This window comes from Papio anubis, chromosome 11 (assembly GCF_008728515.1).
Source record: "Papio anubis isolate 15944 chromosome 11, Panubis1.0, whole genome shotgun sequence".
NCBI classification, from domain to species: Eukaryota; Metazoa; Chordata; class Mammalia; order Primates; family Cercopithecidae; genus Papio; species Papio anubis.
The window spans coordinates 32,796,250-32,819,574 of record NC_044986.1 but is presented as its reverse complement, the minus strand read 5'-3'; the positions used below and the strand labels follow the sequence as shown (position 1 = coordinate 32,819,574).

General features: G+C 55.8%; 2 protein-coding genes across 8 annotated transcripts in view; both read left to right on the top strand.

The window, feature by feature from the left end:
- The first annotated feature begins 573 nt into the window (after positions 1–573).
- Positions 574–12,417, top strand: LOC116269421. Its single transcript, XM_031652129.1, has 3 exons — positions 574–915; positions 11,309–11,419; positions 12,128–12,417. Exons 1-3 carry the CDS (start codon positions 891–893, stop codon positions 12,298–12,300), a joined length of 309 nt encoding a protein of 102 aa, XP_031507989.1. The 5' UTR covers positions 574–890; the 3' UTR covers positions 12,301–12,417.
- Positions 12,418–13,452: 1,035 nt separating this feature from the next.
- PAX2 (paired box 2) overlaps positions 13,453–23,325 on the top strand; it is an 81,607-nt gene continuing 71,734 nt past the window's right edge. For all 7 annotated transcript variants that reach the window (XM_021943591.2, XM_021943592.2, XM_003904143.5 and 4 more), the window contains exons 1-2: positions 13,453–15,080; positions 15,861–16,058. In XM_021943591.2, the coding sequence (XP_021799283.1) occupies positions 14,857–15,080; positions 15,861–16,058 (422 nt within the window). In that variant the 5' untranslated portion in view covers positions 13,453–14,856. The remainder of the gene's footprint in view (positions 15,081–15,860; positions 16,059–23,325) is intronic.

Sequence of the window (23,325 nt, the reverse complement as noted above, 5' to 3'; positions counted from 1 at the left end):
GGAAGTGTCAGTGTGCTGGGAGAGGAGGGTGTGAGTCTGAGGATATAAGAGATTTGGGACCAGAATGCTGTGGACAGGCATGGCTCAAGCGGGTGTCCCTGTGAGTGTGGCAGGAGCTTGGAAGGGGTGAGTTCCTCCTTCCTTTCCCCCGGCCCTCGCCATCTCTTTAAAGGCAAGGAAGCCAGAACTTTTTTCTTTTATTTAGAGTTTAAAAATAAAAAAGTTCCTGGAGCAGGAGAACCTATGAGGGATTTAGCGAGCACTTCCACACTGAACATAGTGGGGACAGGGCCCTCCGGAACCACCGTGTGGCCTGAGAAAGTTAGGGCACGTCTGTGGAGATCCTGGAAAGGGAGGCTGGGACTCGGGGTTGTGTGGCAGGCTGTGGAGCCTCACGTTCCAGAAAGTGGGATGAGGCGAGAGCTGAGTGTGGTGGGGAAGGGGAACCGCACAAAGTTGGGGAGTACGCGAGAGCCAGGCTGTGGGACTGGAGGGGGGCGTGTGACAGTGAAGAGGGGGTGGGGTGAGAGGGTGTGCCGGTATCTAGTCTGGGCTGCGGTCCGTGGGCGCCTCAGGCAGCGAGGGTAGCTGCTTGCCTGCGGCTGGCTGGGGCCTCGGTGCGTGTGCGCGCGTGTGCGCGGGGCGGAGAACCCGGGGCTCCTCGGGGTGGCGGAGCCTCGGCGCGGCCGGGAGTGAGAGAGCCGGCGCCGGCGGAGCACACAGCCTAGGCGGCGGGCGGCTCGGGTTATCTGAGCCGCTTGGTCTTGGGTGGCTGCGCCCAGATCTCCGGGCGGCGGCGGCGAAGGCGAGACGCGTTGTCCGGCCGCGGAGAAGCGGGACAGCCAGACCCAGGCCCAGGACGCGGCGGCGGCGGCGGCGGGGAGCCGAGCATGGAAGAGCGCGAGGGTCCGGCAGGTAAGAGCGGGAGAGACCCGTCCGCGCCTCGGGCGAGGACGCGGGGAGATGGATGGGGGCGGTCAGGGCCGGGGCAGGCTCCTCTCCTCTTTCATCCCTGTGCTCAGTACCCAGCGGGCTACTGTGAAGGCTGGGAACTGAGGCTCTGCGGACTCTGGGGCCTCCTGGGCCGTCCCTCCCGGTATCCTCTAAACCTTCTAAAAACTTTCCACTCAGAAAACGTGAGTTCTACAACTTCGCCTGGGCTCTTTGCAGAACTTTGCTTTTTCCTTTCTGTTGTGTGTTTAGTACTTTCTCGTTCTACTTTGGGCGTACAGATATTTTGCACAACTTCCTCCAAGTTGGGAGCATTGGGAAGGCCTTAGCTTCCACTAAGAAGGGAGTGTGAGCTGGGCCTATGCCAGTGGGTGGGGAAACACTGTGTATACCTGTGTGTAGGGTCTTGTGTATTCGATTGTGAACACTAATGTAGATGAGCCTAACCTGTGTAGGGATAAGGCTCTGCCCGCTGCCCCCCACAAATCCAGGGCGGCATGGGGAGAGGTGGCAGGCCCCAGGGGACCCAGTGGGGAGAGGAATCTGAAAATGTTTACCCAAAGGGCTAAGAGAGTAGAGTGCTGCTCTCTTTTCCTTTCTTCCTTCTCCTGTCCCCCAGGGCTGCCAACTCAGCTCTGAACTGCCCTTTAGGTGCCTTGGTGGTGTACAGCGGTGGGAAGTCAGGCACCCAAGTTTAGTTTTGGACTTGGGGGAGGGAGAGGGTTGGATCAGGTTTCCAGATTTTCCAAATAATTCCACAGAGGTCAAGGCCTAATTTGAGGCCTTTTTTTTTTGCCTCACTCCTAAACTTTCCCAAATTTCATTCCTTGCTCCCCCCTCCCCCAGTTCAGATTCCAGTTGTTTCAGCTGATAACCCAGGTCCCACCCCCAGCCCTACCCTTGATCTAGCTTCTTGACCCAATCCCTGGGCTGTACCCAATTCCCCTCCTAGGGCCTTGTCCCCACTGGGAAATCTGAGCCCCTGGAGTGTCAACCGTGGCCACCTGAGCTTTTAGGGCTCTGGGCACACCCTGTGCACCAGAAGTTTAAGTAGGGAGATCAATAGCAAACAGTTGTAATGATCTAATTAATTATGACAAAATTAAAAGCGAGTACAAAATCAATCTCTGATGGTGTTGAAGATGGAATTCAATTGAGAGCCCATCTGTGCACCCCCTCGACCGTATAAATATTCAGTCCAAGGACAGACCTAACGTCTGGGCCTTCCTGAGAAACTCTCTCCCCTTTCTTCCTCTCTGCACAGGGCTTCTCTCTCCCAAACTCTTTCTGAATCTATTTTGCCCCTTGATGCCTCCTGTCCCCAGCCCTCCTTCCTTCCCTGTCCCATTTGCTCAAGCTCCTGAGACTCCCACTTTTCCATTTTCCCTCTGGGCAGGCGCTCTGCCTGCATTGCAGGCCTGAGGTTTGTGAACCAGGTTCTCAGTCCCAGCAAGTCTCCCAGCAAGGCATCTAGGCCCCCTCCCCAGGACCTCGGGAAACAGAAGGCAGTGTGATGGGGGGGCATCCTTGAGTGCTTGTCAGGGTCCTTATTCCAAATTTCCAGGCGCTCAGGATACTCCAGAAGAGACCAGGGCACTCTCCACTTACCCAGGGACGCCTGCGCCTACTTGTGCCTGACGGGTTAGGGCAGACGCTCCCCCGGCGCGAGTGGCAGAGCGGCCAGCGGTCGGGTTCCGCACCGCACTCCCTTTCCCTTCCCTCCTTTCCCGCCTTTGCCGGTGCATGGCTCGTGTTCCAGGCAGCAGCAGCTCCGGGAAAGGTGGGGAGGAGCTGCGGAGCTGGGCAGGGACAGAGCTGTGTTTGGGAAAAGGAAACCGCACTTCGAGGCGGCCCCACCGAGTAGAGCTGCGGAGTCTTACGCCCTCCCAGCCGCCTTCTCTCTTTGCCTCTTTCTCTTTTCACCGCCTCCTTCCTCGTCTCTTCGTTAGCCACGTTTGGCCGGGGCACAACTCCCTGGAGGCCCTGCCTCCCCTAGACGGCCCTGAGCCCTTTTGGACCTCATCCGGCTAGTTGAAAATGACAATGACAGACGCGCGTGACCGAACGTGCCTGCCAGACGCCCTGGCGCAACTGCCGCAGCCGGGTTTGCGAAGGATGCGGGTTTTACTTAGTCTCGCTGAGCCTGTTTCGGAGCAGCGAAAACCATCAGGAAAGGGCGAGGGAAGGAGGAAGGGGACTGAATCAGCAACTAGGGCAATTGTGGCCTTCAGCTATCGCTGCCTATACCCCCAGAACTTACAAAAATAAGCCATTTATTCTATGCCCTCCCTTTTTCTGTGCTGCCCTGTCCCAGCCAGATCTCTGGCTCCCTGACGCTAGTCCCCTGCCTTTGCCTTCTGGGGCCCTGAGCTCCCTCCCTGGCCTGTACTGAGTTCCCAGGTTTCTTTCTACCTTGGGAGACTTCTCCTCCCTCTCCCCATTCGGGCGTCAGGTCCTCACAGCCTGGGGGAGACACAGCCTGATGCCTCCCCGCCCTCTTTTGCCAGGCCTCCTCACCCCGTTATTAATTGCTGTGTTGACCTGCAGGATTGATTGGCGGCCCCGCTGGAAGAGGCTGCGGAGGCCTTGGCTTCGGAGCAGCCTCTGCTGAGGGCAAAGGGGGAGGGGGAGGTGCTGGATATGGGTCCCCAGCTCCCACCTCAGCCCCGCCTGGAACATAGCTATCTGCCTAAACATCCTTCGCCACCCCCTCGCACTTTTTACACACCCTCAGAACACTCAGGCACACTCCCACGATCCCCTCATCCAGACGCTCAGCCCCCAAAGAGACACATCAGAAATTCTCCTTAGTTGATTCAGAAATTGAAAGGGGCTTCCTGCCTCCATCATTTTCTTCAATGTATTCATTATCCGCGGGTCTAGACCTCCCAGCCGGTCTAGACATAGCGGAGTGAACTCCTGGGACCTGAGTTTTTTTTCTTTCCAAGATTTACTTTGCAGCTTTTCTTTTTTAGGAACAGTTACAGAAAGTTAAGAAATAATTCTGGATGCAGGTGACCCTTAAAGTCTCAAACCAAAGCATTTTTTTTTCCAGAAAGAGACCCTGTCCTGGCTCCTGAGGGATTCGGTTCAGCCCTTTTGTTTCAAGTTCGGGAAACGGATGGCTCTGGGCCTTGGAGGGCAGAGGCTGGAGTCGCCTGGGGCAGGGGTCTCACCCTACAGCGAGGGCCCTCCTTCCCCCTTTCCCCGCGGGCCTAAGCCGTCGCGCGCGCGCGCGCACACACACACACACACACACACACACACACACACGACCCCCATAGCCACCGCAGCTCCCAGCAACAGCCCTAGCCCCTACCCGAGGCCCCAAGACCGGCGGGCCAGGAACCCCCGGGACGTCCCGGCTCCAGGCTGGACGTGGGCGGAGGTGGCAGGAGTGGACAAACCCAGGCGGGTCCCACGACGCCACTTTCCTCGGGTCTCTCCCTGTCTCAGTCAGCCGCTCTCGCCCCTGGTCCCCTCTCCCCTGCGTTCGGGTCCTTTGTCTCCAGCCACCTCGCAGCCTGTCACTGCCTCGGCGGCCCTGCCCTTTGGGCCTCCCGGTCTCTCTGGCGGGTCCCCCTGCCTTACCAGCTCCCGGCTGTGGCCTGCTCTCCGCCTGCTCCTAACATCCACACAGCTGCTGGGAGAGGAGGCAGGGAAGGCGGGCGCGCCGCGGATGGATCCCAGACGGTAGATTTGGTGCCGGCTCGCAACTCCCGGGAAACTCAGCCCGGGTCCTCCCGCCCCTCTCCAACTCTCCCCAGCTCGGCCGGGTCGCGCGCGCTCACCCGCGGGGGCCCTTCCTTTCCCTGTATCTCGGCTGTGGCTTTTTCGCTCCCTCTGGTCTCCCGACCTCTGGAGTGTGCTCCCCTGGCCCTGCGCTGCGTTCCCTTTCGGCTGCCCCTGGCTGTCGCGTGCCCCCACCCTCCGCAGGTCCCTCGGTCGCGGCGGCGATGACGGTGGCGGTAACGCCGGGGATGTCCTGGGTCTGCCTGCACCGTCTCCCTCGACCACAGCCCGATGAGGCCGCGGGCTCCGGGCCCGGCTGCTAAGAGAGTTAATCATTACTTCGCCAGCGACACTCAGCCTCCCTCCGACTCTCTCGCCTTGCCTAGGGGAGGAGGGGAGGGGACAGCTGGCCAGGTGGGGACTTCGGCTTCGCACAAACCAGCCTCTTCAGGCCTCCCAGAGACAGGTGGTGGCTTCTCAGTTCCCTCGGCAACTCTCTTAGGTCCTCTTTCTTCCCCTTCTGTCTCTCCCTCCTTCAAGCCTCCTCCCAGCCAGGCCTCTCCCCACCGTCTCCTGTCCGCTCTGGCTTTGACTGATTAACTGCAGACCCTGGGAGGACCAACTTTCTTTGTTTGGAACCGGACCGGACGGGATTTCCTTCCCTAGGTCTCCGCCAATGGGCCGGCTCCTCCCGACAGTTTTGGCGGACTGGCTGAAGAGGACCGCGCCTGAGGCCACAATTAACCCGGCTGTTGGTGGCGGTGGTTGGGGGGTGGTCAGTGAGGAATTTAACCGATCCTCTAGCAGCTGCGCTGGTGCAGTTGGGAGGGGGGTGCAGGAAATGGGAATGGAGGAGTGGCAGGAGGGATAGACAGAGGGAAGAAGGATAAACCTGGACAGGTGTGGCATAGCCAGTGGAAAGGGAAACAAACAAAATAAAACAAGAAGGCGGCGCGGGGAGGAATCCCCAGTAACCTTTATAGGATTGAAGTTGGGTGGAAAATGCCACCTCCTGCCCTGCCTAAGCACTCAGATCCCTCCTTTACCTCTTTGTGGAAGGGTAAGAGTTCAGAAAGCTGGGCATTTACTCCATAATCTACTATAGAAATGTCTGGGTTGCAAAATGCCTATTGATTAGCTCCATGGAGTAGACAAGACAGGCGTAATTATCCCCATTTTACACGTGAGAAAACTGAGGCTCAGAGAAGCAAAGGGACTGTGTATGTAGTGGCTGTTGCTTTTTCCTGTAGGCTGTGGGGTAAGTGGACCCTTTAGCTGTGCAGAGGTCCATGGGTATCTAGGGAGGGGATACAGGCTGTGTCCAGGTCTGAGCCAGGAGTACCAGGGCCTCATTGGGTTTCCAGCCCCTTTAGCTTGTTCTCTGTTGGACAGGACTTTCATTCTTACTTTCTAGACCTGCTGGCTGGGTTTCTCCCAGATTCACTGTTTTTTCAGTTCCCTAGTAGAGTGGCCCATGGGCGGCAGCCACCTGGCTGGCCCGTGCCACTAAGAGGCAGCTTTGGTGGCCAAGTGGCTTGCATTGTTGTTGCTCCTCAAAGGGCCTGTGAAGGGCTGGGCAGGTCGCAAAGACCTCTTGTGAGGGGAAGCTAGATTAAAGGGGGAGGAGCCCTGGAGGATAAAGGCCCAGCACGTGCGCCTAGACTCCACAGGACCAACAGACCGAGCGGGCGGGGCCAGCTGGGAGTCAGGCCCCCCGGGCTTCACGCAGGGAGCCCAAATATTGGGAACAAAAGCAGGAAAAGAAGAGTGAGAGCAGGAGGGAGGGAGGGAGCGAGGAAGCAGAAATTAGGGGGTCTTAGATGAAAAAAAAAAAAGAAAGTAGCTTAAGGGGGAATGTGCTGTGGAGTGTGAAATTGCAGCCCATGGTGCTCCATATTGTACCAGAAGCTCTTCCAAAAAAAAAAAAACCATCCTCCAACGTGACCAGAGGGCCAGGCAGGGGGAAGGGCGGGGAGAGAATGGGGAGGAGGAGGGGGAAAGGCCGGGCAGGAGCCGGTCATGCCCCTCTGCGGAAGGGGCTGGGATGTAAGTTTCGGCTGCCTGGGATCTGACAGCCGAGGGTATGCGCCCTGGGGTGCGCCGGGACCCAGAGGGCGAGTGAGCCTCGATGGCAGGCTCTGGAGTTCGGTTGTCAGAATAACTTTTATTTTTCTTTTTGGTGGTGACTTCCAAAAGTGGGAATAATCCAGAAATGAAGCTCAGCTGCGGAGCTGCAGCTCTGCTCTCCCTCTCTCCCCTCCTTCCTTTCTGCTTCTCTTCCCTTCGGACTAGTTTTCCCCCCTTGGTTCTAAACAGCTTTTTCCCCTCTGAACTTTAATGCGTTTAATTTGGTCCGCGCTGTGGGGAGCATTTCCTGGGGAGATGCATTTAATTTCGGAATTTCTAATCCCCTTCCTCAGAGCCTGGCCCTAGCTCCCCTAGCCGCTCCCCCGACAGTGGAAGGAAGAAGGCAGTTCCTGGCCTCGGGGGAGGGGCGAGGCTGGGATGCTCCTGCAGCCCCCACCTGTCTCACCAAGGCCCAGCCGCCTTCCCAAGCTGCTGGAGGCCGGGCGCCTGGGCCCTGGGTCAGGGCCCTGCAGGAGGAGGGGAGGCAACCACACTTCTGCCTTTTCTCGCCTGGGCAGAAAACGCTGGGGCCAGGGAACTGGAAACCGGAAAATGGGAGAAAGGGTTTCTGGAAGGGAGCATGTGTGGGTGGCAGCGGGGCAGCGGACTGGGTCTACACTGGCACTTCACTTTTGCACAACATGCCCAGAAACGCATTTGAGAGCCCGGGAGTCGCGCTTGGCTTGGCTTGGGGCGCCGGTGCGTTGGTACACTCGAGGTGCGGGGTGCCTATCCGCCATCCCGACACCTACACCCAGGCAGAGCAGGCGGGGCCCGGCCAGACAGCCAGGCCAGCAGTAGCTCGGCCTGGAGGGCGGAGGCAAGGGTGGGGGCCGCCAGGCGCCTGGGCAAGCCTGGCAGGGAAGAGAGCCGAGAAGGCAAAGGAGCCGAGATCCACAAGGAAGATTTATTGGGCAGATCAGATGCACAGAGGCGGCTAATGAAGCAAATCCCGAGATGGGTATCAGAGCAACTCCCCAAAAGTTTATTTGCCTTTAAATTTCCGCAGGGAGGCGGGCGCCTTGTTTGAAGTGTAAATGCCCCTAGGTTGGGGGGTGGAAGGACCGCTTTGAAAACACCAGAGAGAAAAGGTTCATTTAGAGGCGGACGGGAAAAGCAACCAACCCTGACAGGTCGAAGCCCGGGTAGTGTTTGGGGTTGGGTTGTTTTCTTTCTTTTCCCCTTTCCTCTTCTTTCTTCCCTTTTTTCCTTTCTTCCTTCCCCCCACCCCTCTACTAGACTCTAAAGAAGAAAGAGAACAGAAAAGAGGGAGTCAGAGGAGCGGCCAGTGACTGGATGAAGGCCAGCCCTTCATCCTGGAGCCCTAGGAGAAGGCAGAGCTTTGGAGAAAAGGGGTTCCTAATCACTAGGGAGCATTACTCTCTAGACCCAGGAATGGGCTGGAGCTAAGGAGGAAGCGGCCAAGATCCGGCTTGGCGGCAGAGTGAGTGTCCAGCTAGTGCAGTGCTGGGGAGAGGATCCGAGGAGCAGGGGGTACTCTCAGGGACTACCTGGGAGTGGGACTTTCGGAAGTATCTTCACTCCTCAGAGGGTGCATGTGAAGGACAGGTGTGTGAGGACAACTTCCAGCACACTTGGTGCTTTAAGTCCCCTTCTCTACAAAATGGAAAATCCTTCTCACCCAACATGTGAACATGCTTGTTGTGGGCACCCACATTTCATGGTACTTGTAACATAGGCACATGCCTAGCTGGTTCTAGAAAAATCTGTCTCTGTGTGGAAGGGGGCTTCTACTCACAGCTTTGTTCCTCCAACAGTTGAGATGCCCTGAGACAAATTCCTGAATGACCAACTTGGAGGGACCTGGGGCAAAGGTTACTTTAGTTCTGAGCTCCTGTAAGTAAGAACCCTTTCTCAATGTTCCTTTCCCCCCAGTTCTGGGTTAATTACTTCCCAGAGGGGAAATCCAAGGCTGTGCTAGCTAACACCACCTGAGATCCCTTGCACTCTGGCCTGGTAGCTGTTCCCTTTCGGCTGCCCGAACTGTTTTCCTTCTTCGCTCCCTCCGCGAAGTTAGTGCGTGTTAGTGGGGTTGTGAGGCCAAAGCAAACCCGGGAGCGCCATCTGCAGGCCTCTAGAGGAAGAGACTGACCTTAGGGGCTGGGCCCTGCGCCTTCAACCTCTAGCCCAAGGGAACCAACCTGCCTAGCCACCCCAGGGAAGTGGGGTGGGGGCTGGGAGGGGCAGCCGGGGAGGAGTGTTTTCCTCCCAGACTACCCCGCAGGTGGAAATAAGCTTATTGGGCTCTGGAGGATACAGGAGGGAAGGCAAATGCCAGGATCCCAGCGGACCCAGGCCCCACAGGAGTGAGGTTCAGAACCCCGTCCCGCTGAGCTTGTTCTGAACTCCTCCTGAGGAATAAGGGCATCCCGAAAACCCGGTACAAGACGCCCAGTAATAGTAGTCAGGCTGAGTCGGGCTGAGTCAGGCAGGTGCATCTCTCCCCATCCTATCTGCCGCCCAGGCTCCGGCCAGAGGGAGGGGAGCGTGAGTCCGCCGCGCTTCTGCGGGGCGCCCGGAGCTGCAGACAGGAGCTGGAGGAACCTCGGATCCCGGCTGCAAGAGCGCTGCGCAGGCTTCGCCGAGCCGCCCTTTCGCAGACCCAGGGAAGCGGGGGGAGGGAGCGAAGGAGGGAGAGAGAGTTAAAACATCAGCTGAAGTGCCAAGATGATTTATGAGACGAGGGAAAATATTTCATAAAGATCTCTCGGATATTCTGTACTTAACCAGTTAGGAGACAAAGGGCTTCTCCTGCCTGGTGCGAATCCCAGCGAGCAAGGGAGCGAGTGCTGGAGAGAGCTGCGGAGGCTCCGGCAGGAGTGGGGCCGGCCCCGTGCGTTGCGCCTCCTGCGCTCGCCCGGGATCCGCCGAGCTAGCAGCGGGCGGCGCTCAGCCGCGTCCGCAGCCTCCTCTTCTCCCCAGCCGGGGAGAGACAGCCTCGTCTCCCGCATCCTCTGCCGCCAGCGACCTGCCGCTTCGCACTGTATCCCTCCCTTGCCCCCGTCCCCAGTCACCCGAGGGTTCAGAAACCAAGTCCCCCGGCTCTCCCACCATCCGCTGAGTCCCACCGAGGCAGGTGGGTACTCGCTGGAGGTCTTCAGCTAGATTCTGAACCAAGCGTTCTGGACTGCCCAGACCCGGTGGGCAAGAGGACTGGAGAGGCCCTGCGTGCAGTCGCATGGAACGGGAGGGGACAAGACAAACTGCTGGACACTTTTCCGTGGAATGAGAAGTGGGGGTGCGTGTGTGGGAAGGTACCTCCGGAGGGAAAGGCCAAAGGGAAGGACCATAAAGAGAGGAAGAGCCGGGAAGGAACGGAAGGGAACTCAGAGCCGAGGGTGGTGGGATTGGGGCTAGGGATGCGCACTGGGCCTGGGGCCGCGCGGCCCAGGCGGGCACTGGCTGGTGGATGGCAGGGCTGGGCGAGTTAGAACTGAGAGCCCGGCTTCAGAGCGCAGCGCGCTCCAAGGCCCTCTGTCGTTACCTGAATATTCATTAGACTGGCCGCTCTTTATCCTTATCTAACGTTTATCTTATCGGCGAGTTTCGTTTCTCAGTGTAGTTTTAATCCCGGGCTCCCATTCCCTCTCCCCCGGCCCGCTCCCCTCCCTCCCTCCTCCTTCGCCGGCTGCTCCCTCTCTCCCTCCCATTTCCCCCTCCCCTACCCTCCCCTTTGCCGGCACCGGAGTGACAGGCGCGGGGCCCTCCTCGCCGAAGCTCCGGGCTCCGGCGCTGGCGAATCACAGAGTGGTGGAATCTATTGCCTTTGTCTGACAAGTCATCCATCTCCCAGCGCGGGGAGGGGGAGGGGGTCTGGAGGGGGCTTTGCAGCTTTTAGAGAGACACACACCGGCAGCGGAGGCTCCAGTCTCCGGCCGAGTCTTCTCGCAGCCGCAACCCACCTGGGGCCAGCCCAGCGCTGCCAGCGCCACTCGGCTCCCTCCCTCCCTCCTGGCCCTTCGGCGGCGGCGGCGTGCGCCTGCCTTTTCCGGGGGCGGGGGCCCGGCCCGCGCTCTCCCCTACCGCAGGCGCCCGCTCGGACATCCCCGGGATTGCTACTTCTCTGCCAACTTCGCCAACTCGCCGGCACTTGGAGAGGCCCGGCTCCCCTCCCGGCGCCCTCTGGCCGCCCCCGCCCCGCGCGCTCTCCGACCACCGCCTCTCAGATGATCAGGTTCCAGGGGAGCTGAGCGAGTCGCCTCCCCCTCCGGGCTTCAGCCCTGGCTGCAGCTGCCGCACGAGCCATGCGCCCCCAGTGCCCCCCGGCCCGGCCCACCGCCCCGGGGCCACTCTACTGACCGCCCAGCCCCGAGCCCCGACGGTGACAAGTTGCGACTACTGCGGTTGCAAGCTCCGGCCAGCCCGGAGGAGCCCCCGCGGGGAGCGCAGTGCTGCGCCCCCCGCCCCCGCGCGCCCCGCAGCAGCCGGGCGTTCACTCACCCTCCCTCCCCCACCGTCCCTCCCTTTTCTCCTCAAGTCCTGAAGTTGAGTTTGCGAGGCGACACGGCGGCGGCGGCCGCGCTGCTCCCACTCCTCTGCCTCCCCATGGATATGCACTGCAAAGCAGACCCCTTCTCCGCGATGCACCGTGAGTACCGGCGCCCGGCTCCTGTCCCGGCTTGGGGCTCTGCGTACCAACCCCGTCCAGTCTCGGCGTGGCCCCGGCCCCTCGCGCTCAGGTCCCATCTTGGAGGCCTCCCTGGCTTCTCCTAGTCCCTCCTTTCGTTCTTTCTCTTTCCCTCGCCCGGTGTTTCTAATGCCTCCAGCTTCTCTCCTGCCTTCTGTCACCCATACTTACCTCTCTGCCTGCCTTCCTACCTTCCCTGGTGCCTATCACCTGTCTTTGCTCTTTCCATCCGCTCCTTCTTAGGTCATGGTTCCAGGGCTTCGGAGCCCTGGTTCCAGCCACCCTTTCCCCAGTCAGCCTCTTCCCCTGGGCTGGAGGACAAATTAGCAGGCAGTTTTCAAGGTGTTGTTTTGTTGTTTTCTCTTTTATCTCTTCCTCTCTTCCTCTGTTTGCCTCCCTCTCCTGTCTCCCCACATCTTTACCTTTCTCAAACTTAAGAGTCGTGGGGTCCAGGAGACTCCAATAGTGTTCAGCCTCAGTGTCAGGACAATTGGGCAGAAGAGTGTGGGGGTGGGGTGCCCCCTTCTGACCCTCATCTCTCAGCATCTCCAGGCCCTTCCAGCCCAGCGGAAGCTTCTTGTGGGCTGATTGGAAATATTTTCTTCCTTTTCCTTTCTTTCCCACCCCTCTTCCCTTGCCTTCTCCTTCCCTTCACATTGGGAATCCCAGGTTGTCAAGATAGAATGGTTATCTTTCCCTGCCTCTGCTTGGGGGATGCTCTAAAAACAAAGAGGGATTCCAAAAGGAAATCGAAGTCAGGGAGAGAGCCAGCAGAGCAGCCTTCCAGGTGGGCCCCCGGCAAAGTGCAGCTCTGCTCTCAGCTCTGGAGGCTCCTTGCCTAGACTTCCGACTCCCCATTGAGGATCGTGCAGCCAGCAACCTGGCCAGGGGGTCAGCAAAGAGCAAAAAATGAGGGGGAAAGAACAAAAGGAAAGCAAATGCCAAAGCTGAGGAGAAAGAAAAAGAGAAATCCAAACACGGGAAAGGAAATTAAAGAAAGAAAGTTGAAATGATGTTACAGAAGAAAAGGGAGAAGGGGAGAAAAAAATAAAGAAAAGAGGGAATTATTTTAATAAAATTTGAATTTAATTTATACCATGTCTGTAGCTTGAAAAACTATTCTGAGATTTTTTTTTTTGCAGGCCTTTTTTTTTTTTTTTGAAAGATAAAATTCTAAATAGAAACTCCTCCCTATCTGCAGATTAATAATTAAGGATAATTTGTAACTTTTCACAAGGAAACTTTAGACCTGGCTTGGACCTGTGTTTAGGACAAGAGAGCCAAGGAGGGAGAGCTGTGTTTTTCGCTAAGCATATATTTAGCGTTGGGGGGGCGGGGGCCGTTTAAAAATACTCCTGGGATAAAATATATTTTCCTAAGTAATTTCCAAGCGCAGGAAAGCCGCGCCGAGGGCATCAGGCCGCTGCGGGTCTCGGAGAGCCGGCCGGAAAGCCTCGGTCCTTTTCGGGAGGAGTGGAACCGGGTCCACACGCAGTCTTCGCCCAGCCGGCCTGCCTCTCGGCCCGCTGCCACAGCTCTCGTTCTCCTTTTTTGCGGATTCCGCCGGGGATCCGCCGAGTCCTGGCTGCCCGCGGGGAGCCACTTTGAAACCCAAGGGTTTCTGCACCGGCCAAGCAGAAGGTGGTCGGAGGGAGAGAGCCGCAGCGCGGGCCCGCCGGCCGGTGGACTGGCTGGTGAGACACCGCGGCCAGAGTCGGTGCCGGCGGCAGTGGCGCATTCCAGGCCCGACTCAGCGCCGGCTCGCGGCAGTCCCCCAGCCCTGGACTCCCGTGTCCCCTTCCCATCCCCACCCCTTAGATTGGGGCTGAGGGGCCGGGCCCTGAGCCCGGGGAGGCTGAATTATTCATCTTTAATCTGCCCGCAGCTGCCGCCTTTTCATACCGGTAACGCGAGTTCTCCCGGGGCCTAAATTATTGATGGTCGGGGTTTGGAGGGAGGGGAGGCGTGAGGAGTGGGGCTAGAGATAGGGAGATTAACGGGGTGGGCACGGGGGTAAAAGAAGAGGTGCCAGTCTCTCCCAGCAGCCCAATCAGAGGCCTTTCCCCAGGGTTTCACCCGAGCTTGCTCTAGGTACCCCCCACCTGAGAAAGGGACGGGAGGGAAATGAGGGGGGCACAGATGTCCCCGCTTTCTCCGAAACTCGCGTGAGGCTAGCGGAGCAGGGGCTGCAGGTTGCCAGCCTGGGCCGACCCGACTCGGCCTCTAGAAGTCTTTGCGCTTGGATTGCTCAGTAACTGCAGCTGCGGGTTGATCGCTCTGGGTGCAGGATTTCTAGACTGCTGTAGGCCAGGGAGAATGGGGCACAAGGAAGCACCCTCAGGCCTAGTACCCAGTGGCCACCTCGGCTACGAGATCGGGAGCCCGCGCTGGAAGCGGGTTGGAAACCCCGTGCCCTTCTCTTTGCCCGGAGAGCAAAGCCCGAGCCGCTCGGTTTCCTGGGAGGCTGCCGAGGTCTGAGGGGTCAAAGGGACGCGAGTCGGGTTTGGACCGGCTATACAGGGCGCCCCGATAGTTATTAACCCGCCGGCGCGGCCTATGCCGTGCTACCTGGGCGAGACGGTGGGCCCCAACCAAGCTCTGCGCGGTACGGCAGGCAAGCGAGCCCAAGCAGCCGGCATTCTCTGCCTGCTGCCTGGAGCCGCTGTCGGCCGCCTCCCTGTCACTGAGCGCAGCAGACCCCGGGTGCCTGCCTCATCCGCCTTCCTTGCTCCACTTTAGATACTAAGGAGGTGAAAGAGAGATACGGTCCCCCTACAGATAAATAACATTAGAAAAAATTCCCACCAAAAACAAACAACACAGGAAAAGAGGTAGAAAAATTCCGATTACAATTTAATACTTTTTAGGGAAGAGGCAGAGAGCAAAGGTGTGTGTGTGTGTGTCAGGCACTTATCCCCTGTCTGTGCTTGGAGCTCGGATGAACAGTCAGCCGAGCCCCGACGCCCCCAAATCGTCCGCCTCCAAGCCTCGCACGTGCGGACAGCTCCCTGGTTGCCTGCGGCGCAGGCGGGATGCTGCTTCGCACTAGTCCAGTCCTCTGCCTGGCCCTTCCTCTCCTGTCTTTCTTACGCTTTCCGCTGGCATGAATTCCCCTTTGGCATTTTCTCCCCTCTCCCCTCTTTTCTGTCATCTGGTTTCTCTCCAGTCCCCCCTTCGCTTTCTACCTTGCATCGTCGCACGGCCTGAGTCGCCCTCTTGCCCAGCCCCCCAGTTTTCCGCCCAGCGTCCGCGCTTCCGCGTCTCTAGGGCCGGGCGGGTTCCAGTCCCCACTCCTCCGCGTGGTCGTGGGGGTCCACCACCTTTCTTCTGAAGTTCGGGAACATGCCCTTCCGCCCTGCCTGCTTCCTTCGCCCGTCCCGGGCCGCGGACCCTGACTAATGGCTGGTCCCTGCTGTGTGTGGGGTGTTGTGTTTTTTTCTTGTCTCTCCCCAGCAGGGCACGGGGGTGTGAACCAGCTCGGGGGGGTGTTTGTGAACGGCCGGCCCCTACCCGACGTGGTGAGGCAGCGCATCGTGGAGCTGGCCCACCAGGGTGTGCGGCCCTGTGACATCTCCCGGCAGCTGCGGGTCAGCCACGGCTGTGTCAGCAAAATCCTGGGCAGGTGAGGGCTTCGCAGCTGTCCCGTGAGACGCCTTGCCTACTTCCCCGGCCAGCCGTGGGCCTCCGGCTGGAGGACTTAGCCAAAAGTCCAGCCCGTCAAGCCGGAGAGGGAGATCCCCAAAGGGGTCTGGAGAGGTGCTCCTTTTGGAGAGAGTATTCAGATGGTGGCCGAAGACCCAGGAGCGAGGGTGGAGCAGTGTCACCCAGTGCCTGCCCTGCCCTTGGTCCCTGGTGAGAAGGTCCCTGGTTTCCGGCTTCAGAAAGGGAAGGATGACTTTCTTAATGGAGTTAAGGCAGACGTTGGGTGCGGGACATTAGAGGAATGGGGTGGGGATGAAAATGGGTCCCCGAGAGGAGAAAAAGCAGCATTTGGGAGGCAGAAGGAGGGTCCTGGTTCCCATAGATGCTCTGTGCCCAGTAGGGAAGGGCTCGAGGTGGTGCCTCAGCCCTGGCCTTCCGGAGACCTTGCAGCGCTGTTCCTTTTGCTCTTCCCAAATGAAAGGCTGGGCTTCCACGCCCACGGGTGCCTATTCGTGCTGGTGCGCACCCAGCCCCTGGTGTGGCCGTCTCTCCGGAGGGATGGTACCCCTTGTCCTCCTACTCCGCGGCACTCCTCGTCCTAGCTAAGCACCCTCAGGAAGTCAGCTCAGTCACACTGGGCCTTTTCCCTCCACTCCGCTGCCTCGGCGGGCGGGAGAGTGGCTCAGCAGCTCTGGAACCCACAGCCCGCTGACCCGCCACCGTCCACTTCTGGCTGACCCCGCCGGCTTTCCCGGCGCAGGTACTACGAGACCGGCAGCATCAAGCCAGGTGTGATCGGTGGCTCCAAGCCCAAAGTGGCGACGCCCAAAGTGGTGGACAAGATTGCTGAATACAAACGACAGAACCCGACTATGTTCGCCTGGGAGATCCGAGACCGGCTCCTGGCCGAGGGCATCTGTGACAATGACACAGTGCCCAGCGTCTCTTCCATCAACAGGTGAGCAAGGCACCCGGGTTTTCAGGGCTGGACTCCAGTTCCTGGCTCCTGCCTGCAGGGGTGTCCCACACCCAGTCTGTGCTCTTTGTCCAGCCTCTGCCCTTTCTCCCTGCTGCCAGCCCGAAATCCTTCCGTCAGGGAAAGGGGACCTGTGAGGCAGAGAGATAGACAGACAGACAGGGCTGTCTGCAGTTCAGGGCTGGGTATTCCCTGCCAGGCTTCTCCCGCAGGCGTCCTGGAAATGAATCCAAGTGTTTGTGGTAATTAAGACTCCAAGATTACAAGCATCCAGCCTTGGGATCTAGAGACAATCACAGCCTGCAGCCAGAGCCTTTAAAATGACCAGTGTCTATTCATCCCGCCAAACAGACTGCCCTTTCTAAAGGCTGCTCCTTCCCCAGGGGCAGCCGCTTGTCCTGGTTCCTCCACCCTCCCTGCCAGTTCCCACAAAGCTCACCTCCCAGGAGCCTGGTCTTGCTAGCCAGCTCCACACAAATTTCCGGCCTATAAGCACTGGGATCCGGGCTTGCAGAACAAATGCCAACCACCAGCCAGCAACTGGCAGGGAGTAGAGGAGCTGGACAAGAAGGGGGTGCCAAGCAGGGAGGGAGAACTCCAGACTCTAAGACTGAACCTTGGGTGGTACCCTCAACCACCTATGGTGCCTGTCTCCAGACTGTCTTTGCACTGATGACAGGCTCACACACATGAGGACACCACAGGGCTGAGTCAGCTTGATGTATAGGATATTTAGGTCTCCTGGTCTCCAAACCCCTCCAGCATGCTCTCGGGGAGAACACATGTGCACACTCCATTCAAGTCCACACTAGCCAGTGTGCCAATATGCCTATCTGTGGTAGCTACAGAACATACAAGCAGCATTGGGCTGGTTTCAAGATCGCAGAACTGTACAAACAGACAGTTGTTCACAGAGTCCCTGCACAAGTCACACACCAGTCAGAAGGAAGTCCCAGACAGCCTTGGCCCCCCATATTAAGACACCCCAAAATGAAAAGAGGGCTAAGCATTTCATAACTTTGTTATTTTTTGCATTCTTCATAAGCTCATTATCAGGACAACTAATAACTCTGATGGTGCCTTATTCTGAAATTGGCATCACATATCAAGGATTTTAAAAATATTTTGCAAATGATATGGAATTATCCCAAATCATCCTGAAAACAGCAGGTAAAATTAGCTGGTAGAATGTACCTTGGCTAAAGAAGATTCCCTCTGCCACACTCATGCTGTAATGTACTGCGAGGCGACCCCAGAAATTATCCCAGTGTGTGCCATCTGTATTAAAATGGTTATTCAGATATGAACAGGGTAACATAATACTGATCAGCTAATTATACACCCTCCAAAAACCCTCCAGCTCCCTGGGCCTGGCTCAGCCAGGTATTGAAAGCGTAGCAATTTGACATTCAGATACCTTCCAAAGGAGCTGGAGAAAGACGCTGGGTGGTTTGGGAGAGGAATAAGCCCTTTGCTTTAAAATCCAGGAGAGGAGGCTGGGGTAGCTTTGGACTGAGGCAAGAGTGGCACTTCGGGAGGGGAAGGGGACAAAGCAATGTTTTATGAGCCATGTAGAGACTCAGTCTCTTGGCTGACTGCTGGTCCTGGGAGTGAGTTGGAACTGAGATCTCAAGAGAAGAACAGCCAAGGGCCAAGAGTGGTCCTGCTGTGTGCAGTGTTGCTGGGACTGGGTAGTAGTCTTCTGCAGAACATTTAAGAGAAATGCTTGTTGTCAGTAATAGAATTTGCAAGCCCTTGGAGAAACCCGAGTCATGTAGGATTTAGGTAATTTGTTTCTCTTGAATGGGGCAGAGGAGTGGCACAACAAGTCAGGTGTGGTGACCCTGTCCAACACCCCCTGCCACTGCCCCCGACAACATGCACTCCTCATTGGCTGAGATGATTTTGGAAGCTGGCTTAGGCATAAGTTTGGAAATGCTTCCATCCTGAAAAGCCATGGAGAGCAAGGGCCAGGTGACCCCAGGATCAAGCTCCAGAGGTCTTGAGGTGCACCCACCAGAATTAGGACAAAGTAGACAAGTGAGCCACCAGTGAGATGAGGGTAGGGAAAGAGTAGCCTCAGCTTGACAGCTGTGACAGCTGTAGAACCCACCCAGCACAGAGCCCTGTCACCTGAGGGGCACACAGGCTTCCTTTGGGTGTGGAGAAATAGCCATCTGTGGGCAGGTGTTGCTGGAGATGGAGAGGGAGTAGGAGGAGAGGAACAGGTAAGCCACTAACCACATGGGCAGCCCACCCTGGGTCCGCAGTTAGGCTTCACGGCTGGCTTTGTCTATAAGGAGCAGGCAAACTATTCTCAATTTTGCTCTAGACCCGAATCCTCTCATGGTTCATATTTTGGAAAGAATTCTGGGGATTTCCCAGTGTGCTGCTGAGTTGGGGCTGGAGAAATCCACCTCGGGAACCATGCTGTCATCTTCATCCCTGTAGGTGCTTTGCTCTGAAGAGGGAAGGTTTATCTGAGATGTGTTGTTTCACCCAAAAACCTGATAAAAACAGGATGTTTCTGCTGGTTATATCAGAAACTTTGCCTTTTATCAGTTCTGAGAATTCTCACTCACTGTAGGAAGAGCTTGGAGATTTTCCTGTGTGCAGAAAGTATGGTGCACCGGGGAATGGGTGGTTCTTGAGTTTAGAGCTTTGTTGGTTGTGACCTGCCCACTTGTGTTGGGTGCTTTATAACAGTTATGAGTAAGGTTGTGCATGAGCTGGTGATTGGCAAGAAAAGAAGTCCACACATGCTCACCCACCTGAGCCAAAGGTTTTTCAACTTCTCCTCCCCAAAACAGATGCTGTCGCCGCACTTGAAATATGCTGTTATGGTTATAAACTAAATTGCTTTTTCACTCTTTAAAAATGGTTTTGGCATTCTCTGATCCTGTTGCGATAAAGGCGTGGCCATCCAGCCTGTATTTTCCCCTAGCAAATCCTCAGAAATGCCTCTCTGTACCAGAGGACTGGGTCAGGAATGCCTCCCCACTCCCACAGACCACCGTCAAAAATCCCAAGGCTTGACTGGGCTCCTTAGCACGTGGAATTTATCTGAATCTTTCTAAATATTGGGTTACTGATGGCTGAACATGGAGTTGCCAGTTCTTTGGTTTGTACACCGCTGCTGTAAAGGGCGGGTGTTTATAAACAGGGGACTTTAGATTGAAACCTGGTGTGGGAAATGGCCTGTAGAGGGGAGAGGTGGAGGGAGATCCATGCTACTGAAAAAGGAAAAAGTCACCTAGTTACATCGCTGAGCAGTTGTCTAAGCAGGAGGGATTTTCCTGATTATATGCCAGTCTTCTGGTTTGGCTGTTACTCTGGGCAGAGAATACAGCTCCTTTGAAAGAACAGGCACAGACCCCAAACAGAGTCTAGGGTTACTGACGATCCCCTGAGGGTGCTCTTTTGGGAAAAGCCGACAATAAGGGTGTCACCTTCTAACTTTTTTAGCTTGCCTAACACTCTTTGGAGTCAGGACACTCTGTGCCCCTAGATCTTTGGAGTGGACCCTGCCAGAATCATTTTCTCACGGATCTCCCACTATCCACACTCTCTCTTAGCCTGTTAGGCTCTAGGTGAGCACATTCATTCTAACAATGGCAACCTAGGGCTGTGTTAAGGAATTCCATCCTGTGTCATTTGGGTGTCCCTCTTCTGTCATTCTCAGGTCATTGTTCCCCTTGGGTCAGGCAGTGGGGTGACAATGGTCTACCAATTGTTCCTTCAGAGACCTTTCCAAATAATCTGGGAGCCATTCATCCTAGCCCAGGGAATGTTGAAGATATGTTCAGGGCTAGAGTCTGTTTCTCCCTCTCTGAAACTCAGGTTCCAGAACATTGCCTATTCAACTCTTGGACCTGGCTTGGCATGAAGCTGGGCCAGAGGGCAGTACTGCCCGCCGCATCTCCATACCTTTGCAGCTGTTTGGTGGTTAGGGCTGTTGGTCTCGTGGCAAACAGACAGGACAAGTTGGAGAGTTAAGAAAAAGACTTCTATCCACACAAGAATGGGAGAAACAAGGACAGGGAACTCGCCTTCTGTGGCCTGAACCTAGCAGATTTGGCCCACAAATAGCAGACCAATGCACCAGTTTCTGTCGCAGAAGCCTTGCTTACCTGTCTTTTCCTGGAGACAGTCCCCTACTGTGAGGTTGCCCATCATCAGAATAACATTTGAAACAGGCGTGATGGTTGAAATTCTCATTCCCTAAAATGAGCTAGAGTTGTCCTCCTGAAAAGCCTCTTTTTGTTTTTGTAGTTGTTTTAGCCTGGGCTTCCTGGCCCTCAGTCCTGTTGGTCTGACTGTCTCCCCGTTGGCTGGTTCTGTGGGTGTTCAAGCTACAAAAGGGGTTTCTGGTGATAGCAATGGCTGGTCGCCCTGCCTTCCTACCTCAGCTGGAGGCTCTTGAGAAGAGGCAGACAGGAGGCATTGGGCCTGACAACAGCTCCAGGTGCATTTCACAAGGTGATGCAAAGAAGAAAAGAGAGGAGAGGGAAAACCCAAAATAAATAAATAAATAGTGTCCCAACTGTTCTGAGAACTCAATAAAACAATCACATCAAATATGAAGCGGCATAAATCTTGTGTCTGCACAGGTAACCTACTCAATTGCTTTTATTATCGCTCAGGCTGCCTCCATTTATTACCGTTCATGGCCTGGGCAAAGGAGGCTGCATGGAGGGTGGTCTCCAGTGCAATCCTACACCCTGAGAGGCAACAATCAGCCCATACAGCCAGGGATTTCGATGGGAGCCCAGGAAGGGCCCATCTGTCTGCATGAAAACCAATCAATAACTCTGTAACCAGAGCCCTTGTCACAGGGAAATGGACAACACAACAGTTCAATAGAGGGGCCACAGGGGGAATTAGCAAGTGGAGATGGGGCCAAACAGGAGCAGACCTTAGAGAAGGGAAACAGGGGTGCCTGGAGTAGGGGAGATTAGGGAGGGAGTGGGGATGTGGCAGGGGAGAGCAATAGCTTCATATGCATGTTGGTATTAGATGGGGAGTATTGTGCAACATAGACCCAGGGAATGAGAGGCAATGTTGGAAGTTGAGGTGGTAGGGAACATGTGTTTTAGGCAGCATTTGGGAAATGGACTTGTTCTGGTGCACATGGGATAGTGTGACTATGCATGATGGTATGTGCTTGCAGACTAGAATGTTATAGCTTCTACAGAAAGAGGAACAATAATAGTAACTGGTGTGGAAGATTAATCACACTTCCCACCCACTAACACCCTCTCTGAAAAGGGGTTTTCCTATGATCCCACATGGGATAGAGGTCCTGCTTCCCAGTCTTCTTAGTAGGACTGATGAAGGAGCCCTATTGTCCGCTCCCAGCTTCTTAGGTGTCCAACAATAGCTACTCTGCAGGTTGCCTCTTAATACTCAGGTCTATCTTCAGCCCCCTCCTTGTGTCTACCTGGAATTGGAGTTTTTATATTGAGAGGAAAACGATGGTGTAAAAGTGATGTGCATTCAGTAGAAATCATACTTCAAGTACCCAAACAACCATTCTGTTTTTCACTTTCAGTACAGTATTCAATAAATTGCATAAGATATCCAACACTTTGGTATAAAATAGTCTTTGTGTTAGATGAGTTTGGCCAACTGTAAATGTTTTGAGCATGTTTAAGGTAGGCTGGGCTGACCTATGATGTTCCATAGATCAGATGTATTCAATGCATTTTCAATGCACAATATTTTCAATGCACAATATTATCGAGCCATTGCCTTATTGTAAGTTAAGGAGCATCTGTACGCTGAAAAGAATTTCTTTTTCACTTCCTGTTCTTTAAAAGAATGTGGTATAAAGGGTGCTCATCCGACCTACCAATTCTCTGCATCCCTGCTGTTTCTTCTTACACTTCCCCCACCCCTCCAAGCCAGGTGTCCAGAGCTTAGATTCTTGCAGGGGAAGCAGCTTCAGGTGCAGCTATGCCCACTGCAGCTCCCCAGCCATGCAGGTGAGTCTAGAGAAGGGGAAAGGGCTCCTGAAACTGAGGAGTAGGAAATAGAGTCTCACAACCAATGCCCAAATAGCAAGTAGCAGCTGCTGCCCAATAGCAGCTGAAATATTAGACAGCTGAAAAATTAAATCACGTTTGGCTTTTCTGTCTACCACTGAACTACTAGGTTGAGATGGTTTTCTCTTGTGGAACAGGCTATTTGTTTTGGGGCTAGCAAGGCATGGCTTGAATATATTCATGATGGTTTGCAGTGTAGAAGTTGGTATCTTCTGTGTGTGTGGATTTGTGTGTGTTTGTGGGTGCCTACCTAAGTCTGCTTTTAAGTGAAAAGGCTCTGAGGCCAAGAGGAGAAAAGGGAGGAAGACTCACAGGACATGACCTGCAGTCACAGGCAAGGCTGGACACCTTGTACTTGTACTGGACACCTTGTAATTGGCAAGCAGTCATTAGGCCACTGGGCGAGGTGGCAGCAGCAATAAGGCTAGGCTGAAGATTCCTCATTTCATAATCTAGGCAAATTGGAGCCTCATTTTTCTTCAGTTATTTGCATTGTAACACTCTGTAGTCCAGTTAACCCCCGATAAGAGGGGCTTTGCTACAGTGATGCCACCTTTGTGATGAAGAGCTGTGCAACCAGCTGTCCATCCTCACTTTGACACTTGGGTCCCAGCCTTGTTGGCAGGATTAGTTAGGGACCAACTGCATAAGCAGCCAAGAAGATGCTCTTCCCAGCACAACCCTTCTCCAGAGCTGTGGTCCTGCCGTAGGAGGCATGGCAGCAGCACTGGGACACAACGGCGGGCAGAGCTCACACCAGGGCCAGCCTGCAAGTCTTTCCTCAGTAATCCAGGTGCAAGGAGCATAGGGAAGAGGCTTACTGTTTGTGAGAAATGCAGAGCTGGCCACTGCAGAAGGCTTGGGGTGTAGGTGAGACATGATGTCAGAGGCAGCCGCCTCAGACCTCCTGAGGAGGGCTGGGCACAGGGGAGCTGTTGAGGGTATAGGAAGCTAAGGAAGAATGGTCTGGCCCCACAGGAGAGGGAGCAGCCTCTTGTAGGCTGGGAACTCTCAGGTAAGAGAGGAAGTGTGCAGGAAAGAGTAGACAGACAAGGCTGTAGAGCCAGGGTCCCCTCACGGCACATCCGCGACAACCATGGGAGGAATGAAGCCCTTTCTTTTGCTTTCTGAGAGACAATATAATGAGAACAGATTCTGTGTCTTCCAAGAGAGAAGGAAAGAGAGAGAAAGAGAGCAGGGCAGGA

Coding starts and splice junctions, on each gene's coding strand:
- LOC116269421 (XM_031652129.1), top strand. CDS start 891: ATGGAAGAGCGCGAGGGTCCGGCAG. Junction 916..11,308: donor AGAGCGCGAGGGTCCGGCAG/GTAAGAGCGGGA, acceptor TTTCTCCTCAAG/TCCTGAAGTTGAGTTTGCGA. Junction 11,420..12,127: donor CCCCTTCTCCGCGATGCACC/GTGAGTACCGGC, acceptor TGGGAATCCCAG/GTTGTCAAGATAGAATGGTT.